A 15,058-nucleotide genomic window follows, 5' to 3' on the forward strand; every position below is an offset into this window, starting at 1 on the left:
GAGTGAATACGAAAAATCGTAAAACATTCACGAATAATCACTTGCTTTCTTTGTCGGTATGCTTGTGATATTGCATTGAATTGATTCATACGTATCTCTCCCAACTGCCAAGCCACCTCCAGCTCTCAGCCACGCGACTGACCTTTTCCAATGCACCGTTGACACGCCCTTCTGGATCGTCGTACTTGTGGCCTTCGAATTCAACAAAGAATATGTATTGGAAAGGCTGGACAAGGCTTGGCCGACTGTTTATACTGGTCAAGTTGAGGTCAAAGGCCCGAAAACAGCTCAAGGCGTCAGCCAATGCTCCAGGCGATGTGTGAGGTACTGTGAAGGACACAAGCGACTTGCTCCCTTTCTGGGCTACTGCTTGTTTGGTCTTCTCCAGATCTTTCGGGCCCGCAGCGTTAGTTCCGATTACCAGGAATCGGGTGACATTATCCTCCCGGTCCTCAATTGATTTGCCCAGGAAATCAAGACCATGGAGTTCGCCAGCGAGCTCACTAGAAATCGCAGCCCAGGTACCCGTAGCATCCTTGCTTACAATTTCAGCTGCCTTGCTGGTCGAGCTGACCTCGAAAATCTCAACGCCCTTGAGGTAGGTGGAAATGAAAGCTGTACATTGACCAAACGCTTGGGGGTGAGAGTACAGCCGTTGAATGTGCTTCACACTGGACAAGGGTTTGGACCTCGGTCTAGAAGGCGACGGATCTGTCGCTGTGGGTGTGCAAGTGCCGGACCCTTCAGTAGCCTCTTCCACAACAGGTGCGGTACTCTTGTGGCCAACAAGGCAATGGTGAACATCCACGTATGTTTCGCCGTCGACAGTGATGTCTGGATAACGATTGGCCCGGTCGGCCAGGTTGTCCAGGGTGAAAACTACTGAACCATTGGTTGAGTTTTCAAAGGGCACAACGCCAGCTTGCACCTGGGCATTTTGAACTTGGTCGAACACGTCTATGCCACACCATTAGAATGAGTAAACCATTCGGCCAATGTCGGTCGCTTACTCACCATCTATAGTGACGGCAGGCCGAAAGTCCCAGGTGTCCTCAGAAAAGGCCTGGCGAACAGCCTATAAAGCCAGGTCAGTCCATACGGACATCGGCTAACTCGCCACAGGGGGGCAAAAGATTTTGATCTCACCTGATGGGTGTAGGAGGCGACTGGGCCAAGGAAGCTGACAAGGGGTTTGCGTTGGCTGGTCATGATAGTCTACGTTGTGGTCGGTGTCGCCGAATTGGTTGAGACTATTGAAGCAGATTGAGTTGAAAGAGGTAATAAATATCGGTGCCTTTCCGATAATTCCTTGACCGTTTTCTCTGGTCTTTTCTGCATGCGCCGATTGATCAGAAACTTTGAGGTCTGCTGTTCGATTGGTATTGAATAAGGTTGACCTCGTAGGTGTGATATACTTTGGCTTGGGGTGAGACCGATTGGCGCTATCGATAACGTTTCCGCGGTGCTGGTATTTGCCTTTCACGAATAGAACGCCCTGGAAATTCAATTTGTGATCGGATTGGGTTCAACTACCGAAACGTTGGCGATGTCGTGATTGTAACGAGTGATGCGTTCCTTGAATTGTGTGATGAAAAGTTCCCATTTAGTATTCTGCTAATATCTTCAGGCGTAAAAGCTGTGGGAAGAAGATAGCGAGATACTTGACTCACTCATGCGGGGTCTCACGGTCACTGCGATGTCGGTTTAGAGGCCGAGATCGCTACTCAGGCACTCCGTTCACCGTTGATCCATGTATCATGATGAGCCCAGCGGATGCGCCGCAGTCATGATACGGTACTTACACTAGCAAGTTCACCTCAATGAAAGGCAGTAAATATTCCTAGGCACCTAGGTAGGTAGCATGCACTTTTCTGTTCCCGACACGCGGCGTTTCTACCTTGTTAAAGTTCGGCTTCTTATTTTCCTTACTGCTTAAAAGAGTACAGGGTACCTATATAAGAGCGAATAAACAAAATCGACAGTTTTTAAATGTTCAGATTCCATGAACCCTCAGATTCAACATATATTAATTTCTTTCACTTGGAGGTTTTAAGGATTTTGGATGCGGACATATTACAGCCGCAGTAGGCAGAGACGGATAATAGAGCTCAGAATTCAACCTGTGACTAAGTACGGATAGGAGAGTCACGATGCTAGTTGAAGTAGTATGACGATGATAAACTTGTCTTTCTAATTCTACCACCAGGTAGCAAAAACAGGTCGTAATATTCCACAATGGCTCACCCTTTCGTTGCCAGCTCCCACCTTCTTCATCGTTCATTTGCTCATAAGCCAGAAAAGGTGGTTTCTACTTCAGGTGTCTCCTTGTTCCTCGAATCTGGCCGTGAAGTCCTCGATGCATCCGCTGGACCAGCTGTATCATGCCTTGGATTTGGCCGTCCTGAGATTGCGCAAGTGGTGACAACTCAGATCAATCAGCTTGCCTATCTCTACTCTGGCGCGCGATTCACCTGCGATGCAACAGAAGACCTCGCATCGATGCTTTTGCAAGGAGAACCAGGTGGCTTGTCCAAGGCCATCTTTGTTAATTCCGGAAGCGAAGCTACAGATGCTGCCATAAAGCTGGCGACACAGTACTGGTGCGAACGTGGAATGCCCAAAAAGTGCCATGTCATTAGTAGAAAACAGAGTTATCATGGCAACACAATCGGAGCGCTATGCATATCTGGCCATGACTCCCGCCGGGCTATGTATCTTCCCTGGTTATCGCAAAATGTCAGTTTCGTCGATCCCTGCTTCCCCTACCGACTTAAAGAATGTGAGTCCGATGAAACCTACGCCAGACGACTGGCAGATCAGTTGGAGGCAGAGATCCTCCATGTCGGACCTGAAAAGGTCTCTGCTTTCGTAGCCGAGACCGTCAGCGGGACTACTCTAGGCTGTGTTCCTGCTGTGGCCGGATATTGGAAAGCCATTCGAAAAGTTTGCGATGATTATGATGTTCTTTTGATATTGGACGAAGTAAGCCACTGAATCTGTGCTCAGAAACTCTGGCGTTACCAGCTGACCTGATAAAGATCATGTGCGGTATGGGAAAGACGGGTACAATGCATGCCTGGGAACAAGAAGGTATTTCTGGACCCGACATCCAGATGATAGGTAAAGCTCTGGGCGGAGGCTTCATCCCCTTATCTGGGGTTTTGCTCCGCAGCAAGATCTTTGACGCTATCGCTGAAGGATCAGGGGGGTTAGCCCACGGTCACACATTCCAGGTATGCGTGAAACACACTGAAGCCGGGAAACACAAGATTAACAATTGTAAAATCAACAGGCTCATCCAGTCGCTTGCGCTGCGGCTCTTGAGGTTCAACGGATCATACGAGACGAGCGTATACTAACAAACGTCCAGAAAATGGGTACAGTACTGGAACATTTGCTCAGAGACCACATTGGACCGTTGGAGTTTGTCTGCGACATTCGTGGACGAGGTCTATTCTGGGCTGTCGAGTTCGTTCAGGATCGCCAGAGCAAGACACCCTTTCCAGCCAGTATGAGACTGTGTCACGGAATCGTGGACAAGTCGCTAGATCTGGGATTGAACATATTGGGGAACCTGGGTCAAACAGGGGAAGTGCATGTCGACCATGTCATAATGTCTCCGCCTTATGTGGTAACTGAGTCTGAGTTGGAGCGGATGGTTGATATTCTCCGGACAGCTATTCAGGCTGTCATCTCCGAGGTAAAGGAAATTCAAAAGGGAAATATAAACGGAACCCAGTCGAAGATGTTATCGGAATGATGGACTATGGAAATACTTCTAAACATATGATATTTAGTAGTTGTCTTCTGATATAGTATCTACATAGTATTCCAAATATCACATACTGTTGCACACCTAGGGTATTACTGACAGGCTCATATTTCTACCAAACATATGTTCGTGAGTGTTCAATAGTCATATAGAATCAATACTACTAGGGAAATAAATATAGAATATTAAAATTACTTGTTCGACCCATGCACGCACTTACAAGACGTCAATATGATCGGCTCAGGGATACTTCCCACCGCCTAGTTACTCGATGGCATAACCTTTGAGTATATCCAAGGCCTATACGGCCGATTGTAATAGTATCATCTTGACCTATTGCTTTCTAGATATAGTAAGCGTATTTCAGGTTGAGTTATCCATATATTGAAGGCTTCTTGTAAAGACCTTCCAGCTCGTTGTCTGGACTCGTGGTGCAGGGTCTATGAGATAACCGAGATGTAGATCATCTCGGAACAACTTCGTTGCACAATTGAGCGGTGGATGTTGCTAGGCTCGAAGTTGTCTATGAACTGCCGACAAGCGTCATATGCCAGATTTTAATGTACCTCGTGAGGTAGGCTTTAGGCATGGCGCGCTGTCTTATTGTGACGAAGCATCTCGACCAACAGGTCCCGAGTTCACAACCTCAAGGCCTCACCTCTGAGCCTCACTTCCGATGATGGGATCGATCGATCTGAACAGTGTCATTAATCGCACTTTGGGCTTGCGGAAAAACTCAATGCAGACTTGTCATATTCATGCTCTACTTTAAAGAGACTGAATCTCGTGGTTGGCGTTCAGCTGGGACTCACCGCATAACAATCAAACCGCAGCCTTCACTGCACAAACAATGAGTTTCACTACTAAGTTATCTAGTAACTGGCCTAAATCTTGTGTACCAGTTTCAATAATCTTAAACACAGACACATACATAGTGCGATCCAAAGTTCTCTCCGGCTACCTATATGCTTGTTGTCACGAGTAAGTATGATCCGCTACCCAGATACTCCATGACTTTGACTGAGTCGACTGGACCATCCACTTGTAACTAGTAATACCCACGGAAGCATAATGACACAATTTAATACAAAGAGTAGATATCTGAACGTCAAGTTTCGTTTCCAACATGGCGCCGCCGATACCGTGTTTGACATTAACCAGCCTGGAAAATGCGCTATGATACAGTCTGTCAGGGAGCGATTACGAGGGGTACTTGTCAATAAATACTCTAAGACCAGCACGGTCACTTACATGACAAGATGCCATATGAAAGTTCCGATACCAAGCAAGTTGTCGATGCATGGTGATAATGGTCAAAGCGAGCAACACATCCTTGGTACTTGCTTTAGTAGTTAACGTGCACATTAGCATGAGAAATCAATATCGATCAGATGAAGCAGTCAGTGAGTGACCGATGGGAATACATCAGGCGTCTTCTAGAAGCTATTTTCTGGCCGCATTTCATTCATGATTTGCTTCTGGTCTGTGGGACTAGCAAAATGATTGAACCCACTCTTCAGCAATGACCCAATATCACAACACGTATAGAGCAATGCTAGTTTTAGGCAGGTGATTGTTTTACGGCCGTCCACTTCCCGATCGGTAGCGCAAGGTTTTGGGACGAAACAAGCAGATGCAGATGACGAGGCGAGTTACGACGAGCGAGCCTCATTGACCGGCAACCTGGTATCGTGGGGATGGGCGGCCTCGGCAAACGAAACAGTGACTTTATCCAGACGCTTGAGGCATTGAATTTGGCAGTGATTAATATTCCAGGAGGTTTCAAGTTGGATGAATGATTGGCATAGAGAGAAGAATAGGAGATCAAAGGAACAACAGCTCGGCATAGGCATGATCATACACGCATACATGTGAAGATCATAGTAGTTGAGATATAACTACCCTGGATGATAGACAGGATATTGACTTATTTCTGTTATGAACGGGCGGTACGGAATGAAAAGAAAAACACATCCGAAATTAGAATTCTTTCTTTCTCATGTGAACAAAGACAGCTGAGAGATGAGAGAGCTGAGCTACTAACGCACGGTTCCATTAGTTAGTAGATTAATAGTTGGTATTTATTAGAATACCTAGATAGCATTCAGACACTAGTAAATTCAACATTCCTATCTCGTGCTGTTGCAGAATGTCTTGGGAACACGTTGTTTGTTAACTAATGTCGTGTCAGACAAGTCAGAGCACACATACATGATTAGCTCTATCATGTTGGCATGTCTTGAGTTGAGAAATAAATGCCTTAATGCGCTCTTTTAACTCGAACAGCGTCATCCTCCAAAAGTGGCACCCCCGGTCGAAACACGGTCTGTTTCATCAGGGATCAGGCTTTGACCTATCATTGGAAATTATAGCCGCCCGCCCAGATCCCAGCATCCAGGGTCTAGGCTCACTTGTTTCATGGCCTGACACGACAGTACACAATTCAGTGCCAGTCAGTCACACTGAAGAGAGAGGGAGAGAGCTGCTTCAAGGCATGTTGTGCATCTAAATATGACAATCGAATGTCACTGCCCGTCCCGTCTTTGTGTTGCCTATTCTTTGATATCGATCGTCAGCCCATCTTTGGAAAAAAGAGTAAGCAAATGCTTGGTCTCTTAACGAGCGGGGACGGTTCTGAAACTTGCATATCAACAAAAAAAATACCCATAAAGTCAACATAATTACTCTTCCATGCGGCTCTGCCCTTGCTTCTTGGTCACCCATCGACGTGGCACATGGAACACTCCTTTCTTAGGTAGACTCTGGGCTTTTAATTAACATTGATTTTCTTCATCAGCCCACCGTGATCAGATCGCTTCAACTGACCCCTAACAAACAAGCGTGGTATTCGCTTTCCTTGCTGAATTGGGTCTGGGGATCGATTCGTGTTATTCGTAGTGGAGTTGTTATCTGACCATTGATTGATCGGTTGTTCCCTGTAGCATGATGGCTTTGACAGGGCCGGGGGCGATGGGCCACCTCCATTAGCTGGGTCTCCAGCTCCAGGGCCTCCTCTTCTCTCTCCTGGGCTTTTCCTCTCTGTAGTGACTGATCATCACCACCAATCGATGGGAAAGGGAAAGTCGGCCAACCTGAATCAGGCTAATAGCCTATTACTTCACCGTCCATCTAGAAGAATACCAAGGTATCTGCACGCTTAACCGATACTTGTCTACTGCTTCTGCAAGCCACCTACCAACTCGCGCTAGCCAAGTACCCGCTGTCTTGGTGGTACCTACCAACATTCGCCGTAACCACCGCCAGTCCCCTGCTCTAGCTCTCCAGTCAAACCGTCCCATTCCCCTCCAAGCCAATACTTTGTATTCCATTGTCCGCCCAGGCATCGTCACTTTCTCTTCCCATCTTCAATCCTCAACCTCACCTCGCCTTACCACTTTGGCTCGCCCTCGTCCAGCTCTGCCTGCACCTGGTATCTGTATACGTTTCTTCACTTCACTTCACTCTCATTCCTGTGAAGTGCTCCGCGTTGATCGCAACTTTTGCTTTTTTCCTCTTGGCTTCTGCGCGTGCGTCACTAATAATCCCGAACCCTCGTTTGCTCACCCGCCGTTTTACACACATTCCAATCAGTGAGCCACCATCGATCGACTCGACTCGACCAGACTCGACTCGACTCAGCTGGGCCTGGGTTATCCCACTGCGACTTGCTGTCTCGGGCATCGCCTGTTGGCGATAAAAGCACCTTCGCTAAACTTCACCACTTACAAATACCATTGATCGCTCCTCACAGACGATCTTACGATTGTCCGCCTTTCCACCATGGCCATGCTAGCTTCAAAAGCGGCTTTCCCTGCAGGCATGGGCTCCTCCTCCCACACTCCTGTCGCATCTCAGCCTGCGATGCCTCTGCCCCGAAGAACTCCCATGATGCCCTCTTCAGGTGCTTATGGTAGCCCGACAGAATCCGAATTCACCGAACATGACCCCGCCGAATCCGTCAAAAACTGGGACGAGGATCAAGTGTGCGAGTATCTGCGAACCGTCAAATGTGGCGAATATGAAAAGATCTTTCGAAAGAATCACATCAATGGCGAGAACCTTTTGGAGATGGACAAGGACGTGCTGAAAGAAATGGGTGTCGAAAAGGTCGGCGACCGCGTCCGCCTTTTTCTCAGCATTAAGAAGCTGAGAACCAGAGCGTACGCCAACGAGAAGAAGCGGAATCGGGTAGGCTATACCGTAATCGCCACATATCATAACCTCGAAAACTGACGATGATTTTGTAGGATTCCTTCGGCGGACTCGATATTCAAATCACAGCACCCAACGACTCGCCACGATTGCACTCGTCAAGAGGCGTTCCTGCGTCATCTAGCAAGCGTTATTCAAGACAACTAGACTTGTATGGTGCTCTAGACAATGGCAAGACATCTTCGAGGCCTAATTCCCCTCTGCCTGGCACCGATGTTCGAAATCTGCGGGCTCGAGGGAAAACATATGCCTCCATCCCTGTAAATGCTCAAGGGCAAAGGATTGTAACTACAAACCCGGATCTTCCGGCAAACCGTCTGGTAACAACCCATACCAGGAATAACTCCAGTATGGACGGTTCACTGATGGCTGCCTTACCACAGGGTCAAGAAGTTATCCGCGTTATATCGACTGGCGGCGTTACGAAGGTCGTCAAGATTTCCGGATGCAACACTTGCGAGGAGGTCATGCGGGTGACTCTCCGCAAATTCGCTTTGCGGGAGGATCATGAAAGGAATTACTGCTTTTGGGTCCTGGCTGGCATCGACCCAGATCCAGGTCAATGCCGACGCCTAGGCGACACGGAGCTCTGGCGCATCATCAAAGACCAACGACGACCAGAACGAAACCGATTGATATTGCGGAGAGTTCCCGCAGGCGAACCAGGCGAGGCGGAATTGCACCGCGCCGCGGCCATTGCCATGGAGGAGGAACAGCAAAAGCATGCTCGAGCGCTCGAGACGGTGGACAAGCGAAGTCAACTCAAGGTTCAGAAGATGCTTGGGGAAAAGTGGAACGATCAGCTTCAGTCCCCGTTGTCGCCAATCTCGTATCAGGATCGCGAGCGAAACCTGCACAACGCAGCCAAGGACCTCGAGCGTCCTGCCTCGGAAATAGAATCAAGGGCGCCAGCCCGACGTGTAGGATCGCTTCGGCCATTTGGAGGTCTTCGACCCCCCAGCGAGTTGATTGCATCTGATCTTACATCCTACTTCCCCGATCATACCAGAGAGGATATTGATCGAACAGCCCGGCTTTCTATGCGACGGTCAACCCGCATGAGCAAGGTCAACAGCCGGCTCAGCGTGGCTAGTAACCTTAGTTTTGCTTCCAGCATCCAAGATGCACCTCCCATCCCCACTATTGCCGACTCCTGGCTTAATGCTAATACCCAATTGGCCAAGGTGAGGACGCGAGACTCACATATTCGGGTTCCTCAAGCCGCGTACAATCGCGACTCGGTCACCTCGTCAGTCCTCGATACACTCCAAGAAGAATCGTCGCTTGAGCCTGACCGCAAGTCCTATGTCTCATTCACCGAGAGCGGCTCCGATTCAGCCCCTGTCAGTGTCACCGACCCCGAGGGCAACACCACAGCCACAAGCTACTACGATGGCGACACCTCAACAGGCTCGGGATCATTCCAGGAAATCCGGCAAGCTTTGACCAACGACGGTGACGACGTGGACGAGGAGCTACACAGTTTCTTGGCCGGAGAGTCATGGGGCGACGACAAATGGATGAAGGGTGCGCTCATCGGCCAGGGATCATTCGGCTGCGTTTACCTGGCTCTGCACGCCGTTACGGGCGAGCTCCTTGCCGTGAAGCAGGTTGAGACACCTGCGCCTGGAGCCAACAGCCAAGGCGACACTCGTAAGAAGGGCATGATTGATGCACTCAAGCGAGAAATAAGTCTTCTTCGCGATCTTCGTCACCCTAACATCGTGCAGTATCTTGGCTGCAGTTCGACAGCTGATTATCTTAACATTTTCCTCGAGTATGTGCCCGGTGGCTCAGTCCAGACGATGCTCAACTCGTACGGCGCTCTCCCCGAACCGCTAGTGCGCAGTTTTGTGCGGCAGATTCTGACGGGTCTCTCATACTTGCACAACCAGGACATCATTCACCGTGATATTAAGGGCGCCAATATTTTGGTCGATAACAAGGGAACCATTAAGATTTCCGATTTCGGTATCTCCAAGAAGCTGGAGGCCACCAACATTTTGAACGGCGCCAACAACAGCAAGCACCGTCCTTCACTGCAAGGATCCGTTTTCTGGATGGCTCCCGAAGTAGTGAAGCAGACATCGTATACTCGCAAAGCGGATATTTGGTCGCTCGGATGTTTGGTGGTGGAAATGATGACTGGCAGTCACCCGTTCCCCGATTGCAGTCAGCTGCAGGCTATCTTCAAGATTGGGGGCGGAAAAGCGGCCCCTACAATCCCTGAGCATGCAAGCGAGGCAGCCAAAGAGTTTCTCGCGCAAACGTTTGAAATCGACCACAACCTACGTCCTAGCGCAGACCAACTGATACTCAGCCCCTTCTTGATCCCTATCACGTAGTTGGGACTCGGACAGGATTATCAGCCTTGCATGGGTGGGGACGGGAGGGAGGGAGGGAGGGTTACGGATAGGTTGAAAGAAGCAGAATGCATAAAAAGATTATGCTACGCCTAATGATTTGATTTGCGATACCACATTCGCTCGTTATGTTTAATTCGCCATCACTAGAGGATTGTAATAGGGAGCTTGAAGATTTGACAGCATTTTCCTGTTAGATCAGGGACAAGGAGTTTGGTAGAAGAGATGAGCCTAGGTAATATGAACAAAGAGAGACAGACAAATACAGAGTCAAGACCAACAAATTCTCAAATTAAAATCAGGGATTGTACTAAAGTTCCATTCCTAGGATGCGATTCATTTTCTCTTTTACATATTTCCTTTGTTTGCATATGCTGTATTGGGTTGTGAATAGTTTGTCAGTAGCATGGGTGGTTGTTAATAAGAGGCGGAGCAAGGCTTAAGCGCCTTGCTGCCTATTCACAACACACATCGGACTCGAACTTAGACTAGTGAGTCAAAGTCCCATTGTCAGGCCGCCAACAAAGATGTTAACTTGATATATGTATTAGGCGAATGAGCTATTCATGACGCGAGCCATGGATAACAAGACTTCACGCCGTCATCATCCAAGCTCACGCTGATTTATGAGTCAACGCCGAAGACTCTATCACTCTATTATTAGTTGGTCAACCTATCACGACAAATTGCAGTTTTATATAAAAGACTTGCCAAACTACAAGACACCGCAGCAGCCATGAGCTCACAGGGAGACAGCCAGCGGTCGCAGGACAGCACCATGACTCTAATGCAGGAGAACGTCTCCGAAGTTCTTTACTTTGCCTACGGCTCCAACCTCTCGACTGAACAGATGCGACAGCGCTGCCCACACTCTACTCCCGTCGGCCTGGCATATCTCAAGGGCTGGAAATGGATAATCAACGCTCGCGGATACGCAAACGTGGTGCAACTCCCCGTCGACTCGGACGACGACACCCCCGACGCTGAAGCCAACAAACAACTCACCGTAAAGGGCAAAGAGAAGGCTGAAAGGCTGGCGGATGACGAAGTGGATGGGGTATACGGGCTGCTTTACCTCGTTCCGTCTGCGGACGAAGAGAGGCTGGATGGGTATGAGGGCGTGCCATGGGCTTACAAGAAGTTCCAGGTGGATGTGAAGTGGGCGAGTGCAACTGGAGATGAGGACAACACATTGAGAGCACTGATTTACATCGATGATATGAGGATGGATGAGGATGTGCCAAAGGATGAGTACATTGACAGGATGGAAGATGGTATCGAGGATGCGGTTGAGAATTGGGGTTTGGATGAAGACTATGTGGACAGAGTCATGAGGAGGTTCTGGGAGTGATTTGTTTTCTATTGTCTTTTGCTCATTGGAGGATATATCTTGCTCGGGCTTGTCATTTCTTTGATTGTAGTTTGGCGGCTTGTTTTATCGACCTTGGTAGTTGAGTGCTTTTACGCTGGTATCAGGACAGCGTATATGAATGATTCTTTTGGTTAGCGAACGGATGAATTATCGAGTTACTGGGTAGTTCGTTGAATAGTACTTGTTGAAATTGGAATTGAAGTTGAGGAGTCTTTCTTTGAGTTATCGCAACAAGGTGGTTACAGTGCATCAACCACTAAATATTTAGGTCAGGTCCCTGGACTGAAGGAGCCGAGGTCTCGGATCTCCGAGCTCGACCATCTAGACTGCCTCCTAACAACCTACCTCATAATATTACTTACTACCTATTCATTGATTTGACTCATATACTATTTAATTATCTTTAACATCTTCATCATCAATATTGGTGTTGCTCAGACCAAGTCAGATATAATGGCATCTCGTGCATTCTTACCACGACATCTCATCCGCTCAGCCAGAATCTCATCACTGTCATCCCTGCCACACCAGACCCGTCTCATGACAACCTCACCACCAAGCTTTCCCGCATTGTTCGCCCGTGGAGGGACATCAAATGGACTAGTTATCCATAGAAAGGATCTTCCTCCCGAGTCCCAATGGAGTCAGGTTCTCCCCTCAGCAATGGGCTCGCCTGACCCGTACGTGCGTCAACTCGATGGTATGGGCTCTGGTATATCATCAACTTCAAAGATTGTCATTCTCGGGCCACCTTCTCGTGACAATGTCGACGTGAACTTTACCTTTGTACAAGTCGGAATTCAAGATGGAGGTCTTGATATGGCCGGTAACTGTGGGAACATGTCTTCCCTGGTTGGCCCTGTAGCCTGGGATAGTGGTTTGATATCGTCAAAGGCTGTCGAGTCGGACCAGGATGGATCGCAATGGGCCACGGCGAGGTTTCTCAATACCAACACCAACAAAATAATGTCGTCAAAGTTCCGCATCGAGGGCTCACCCTTACGATATACGCACAAAGGAGACTATGCTATGGATGGTGTCCCAGGCACAGGCTCAAAGGTTGTCATGAGCTTCCTCGATCCCGCTGGCGCAAAGACTGGGAAGGCTCTTCCCACAGGAAATGCAGTGGACACTCTCACGTTGAGTGATGGAACTGCAGTCAAAGTATCTCTTGTCGATGTTGGAAACCCAGGTGTCTTTATCAGTACCGAAAGCCTGGGACTGGCTGACCATCTATCCCTCACGCCAGCTCTCGTGGAATCCAATACTCAACTTAGAGATAGGCTGGAAGAAATACGCCAAGCAGGTGCTACTTTGATGGGTCTTGATCCAAAAGTCAAGAGCGTCCCCAAGATTGTTCTGTTGTTTCCTTCGAGCGGCTCATCAGAGGTTGATATTCGATGTCTCGCCTTATCAATGGGCCAAGCACACAAGGCCGTGCCATTGACCCTCGCACTCTGTCTTGGAGCAGCTTCTCAGCTGAAAGGCACGATTGCGTCCGATCTTATAGACGGAAAGTCGAAGGATACGGTTACTATCGGGCATCCTAGTGGAAAGGTTGATATAGGAACTGTGATTCGTGATGGCAGGATCGAGTCTGCACAGTTGTTGAGGACCGCGAGGATACTAATGAAGGGCGATGTATATTATTGATGTGTTACTTCCTGTACTTTAAATAACTGATAAGAATTTACTTACAATTTTTTAATTTTTTTTTGCAGCGTGCGAGCATCCTTCATCTATTCGTGGTTGATCGCAAATAGTCAAATCCCAACCATTGAGTCTCTATATAATGACTTTTAACAAACAACAGTATAATACGATATCTAGCTCTTGATATTGACCAGTAATTACTCGTGTTATTCCGTGTAATAGAAACAACATGCATGTTCTCAGGGTCATCACGTGATAGCTGGTGGATTAATTAAACCATCGGCACCAAGTCTGACCGCGATGCACATCTCAAGATGACCTTGCATTTACAAAGCAATTAAGACTACACATTGCTAAGCCAAACAGTAACACTCTATAAATCCCTATTTACGCATCCATTATTACCTGCATAACGCAGACACCTCGAGGTCACGCAATGACTGATCCCATTAACTCTGTACCCGAGCCTGGGCACCCATACTTTCCGTTGGATGCTGTGATTCCCGGCTATCTCCCAAACAGTACTGGAGTCTTTGAACTTATATCTACTTTCGGAGCGATCGTCAGTGCTGTTGTCGGATTCGCCGTGTGGCAGGCGACTCGTACTCGAAAACCAGTACGCCCTATCGATCAGTTCGCTGTTGGTTGGTTTGCCTTGTGTAAGTCAGACATTGCTGCATTCAGACAAAACAAGAAATAATCACTCATTGGGCTCTGTGCTTTAGGTGGTTTCTTACATGTAGCTTTTGAAGGTATAGAACATCCTGGGCGTGACCACTCACTATACAGCCCCGAGTTGCTGACCTGTTCAAGGATACTATCTCGTATACCGCCATCAACTTCCTGGCATGTCAACGCTCTTTGCCCAGCTATGGAAGGAATACACGCTATCTGACTCTCGATACCTCACCCATGACATCTTCACAGTCAGCGTAGAAACCATCACATGTGTAAGTTATCCGGTGGCCTCGTCTTGTGTTCTCTTGTTTCTTGCCATCTTACACAGCCTATACAGCTCGCCTGGGGTCCCCTCTCCTTTCTCACAGTATTCGGTATTCTCAGAGACTGGCACAGCCGCCACGTAGTGCAGATCATTGTATGCACGGCGCATGTGTACGGTGTAGCCCTTTATTACTTGACCAACTGGAACGAGTCGAGAGTGCATGGCGTGGCGTACAGTCGCCCCGAAACGCTGTACTTTTGGGTCTACTACGTGGGATTCAACCTCCCTTGGGCCATCGTGCCCCTCAGTAAGTGATGAACTGAGTCGTTCAGATAAGACTCCTTGTGCTGACTATCCTCTAGTTCTGCTGCGTGATAGTTGGTCACAGGTTTCTGAGGCTTTTGCTGTCTTGGGAGAGAAGAAGAGGGAGTAAGCGATAGAAAATCTGGCTGGCAATGCAGATGTCGATGCTTTCGGATTTCTTGCGAGTTTCAAGTGGTAGAAGTAGATACAGATGTGCAGTGAAACAAAACACTGTAGACTGCTCTAGGAGACACGACCTAAATCAATGTAGACATGGTCAAAGAGTTGCAAGCCTCTGGCGGTACGCTGTGACAGATTCGGTTCTTTGTTGCATCCGTTCATGCAATGGTCGATGATGCTGGTATGTTGCTCATCACCAACATGAGAAGCTAGCACGCCCTGTTACATATAACATGACATGACATCGAAATGGTACATTA

The 15,058-nt window shown here is 48.2% G+C and overlaps 6 protein-coding genes across 6 annotated transcripts, besides 1 other annotated feature; 5 read left to right on the plus strand and 1 right to left on the minus strand.

Moving 5' to 3' along the window:
* Positions 1-85: 85 nt before the first annotated feature.
* Positions 86-1,209, minus strand: FPSE_03522 (uncharacterized protein; the record flags this gene model as incomplete). The annotated part of the gene is made up of 3 exons (XM_009256641.1): positions 86-957; positions 1,015-1,075; positions 1,147-1,209. 3 exons carry the CDS (start codon positions 1,207-1,209, stop codon positions 86-88), a joined length of 996 nt encoding a protein of 331 aa, XP_009254916.1.
* A 1,026-nt stretch (positions 1,210-2,235) lies between these two features.
* FPSE_03521 (uncharacterized protein) lies at positions 2,236-3,760 on the plus strand (the record flags this gene model as incomplete). Its single annotated transcript, XM_009256640.1, has 3 exons — positions 2,236-2,982; positions 3,039-3,233; positions 3,293-3,760. 3 exons carry the CDS (start codon positions 2,236-2,238, stop codon positions 3,758-3,760), a joined length of 1,410 nt encoding a protein of 469 aa, XP_009254915.1.
* Positions 3,761-7,377: 3,617 nt separating this feature from the next.
* Positions 7,378-7,409: a microsatellite.
* Positions 7,410-7,552: 143 nt separating this feature from the next.
* On the plus strand, positions 7,553-10,329 carry FST11 (the record flags this gene model as incomplete). The annotated part of the gene is made up of 2 exons (XM_009256639.1): positions 7,553-7,960; positions 8,020-10,329. The coding sequence occupies 2 exons, from the start codon at positions 7,553-7,555 to the stop codon at positions 10,327-10,329; spliced, it is 2,718 nt and encodes a 905-aa protein (XP_009254914.1).
* Positions 10,330-11,083: 754 nt separating this feature from the next.
* On the plus strand, positions 11,084-11,698 carry FPSE_03519 (uncharacterized protein; the record flags this gene model as incomplete). Its single annotated transcript, XM_009256638.1, has 1 exon — positions 11,084-11,698. One exon carries the CDS (start codon positions 11,084-11,086, stop codon positions 11,696-11,698), a length of 615 nt encoding a protein of 204 aa, XP_009254913.1.
* A 474-nt stretch (positions 11,699-12,172) lies between these two features.
* Positions 12,173-13,372, plus strand: FPSE_03518 (uncharacterized protein; the record flags this gene model as incomplete). Its single annotated transcript, XM_009256637.1, has 1 exon — positions 12,173-13,372. The coding sequence occupies one exon, from the start codon at positions 12,173-12,175 to the stop codon at positions 13,370-13,372; it is 1,200 nt and encodes a 399-aa protein (XP_009254912.1).
* Positions 13,373-13,808: 436 nt separating this feature from the next.
* On the plus strand, positions 13,809-14,748 carry FPSE_03517 (uncharacterized protein; the record flags this gene model as incomplete). The annotated part of the gene is made up of 5 exons (XM_009256636.1): positions 13,809-14,031; positions 14,098-14,124; positions 14,186-14,322; positions 14,388-14,622; positions 14,678-14,748. The coding sequence occupies 5 exons, from the start codon at positions 13,809-13,811 to the stop codon at positions 14,746-14,748; spliced, it is 693 nt and encodes a 230-aa protein (XP_009254911.1).
* Positions 14,749-15,058: the final 310 nt, after the last annotated feature.

This window comes from Fusarium pseudograminearum, chromosome 3 (assembly GCF_000303195.2).
Source record: "Fusarium pseudograminearum CS3096 chromosome 3, whole genome shotgun sequence".
In the NCBI taxonomy this organism is placed as follows: domain Eukaryota; kingdom Fungi; phylum Ascomycota; class Sordariomycetes; order Hypocreales; family Nectriaceae; genus Fusarium; species Fusarium pseudograminearum.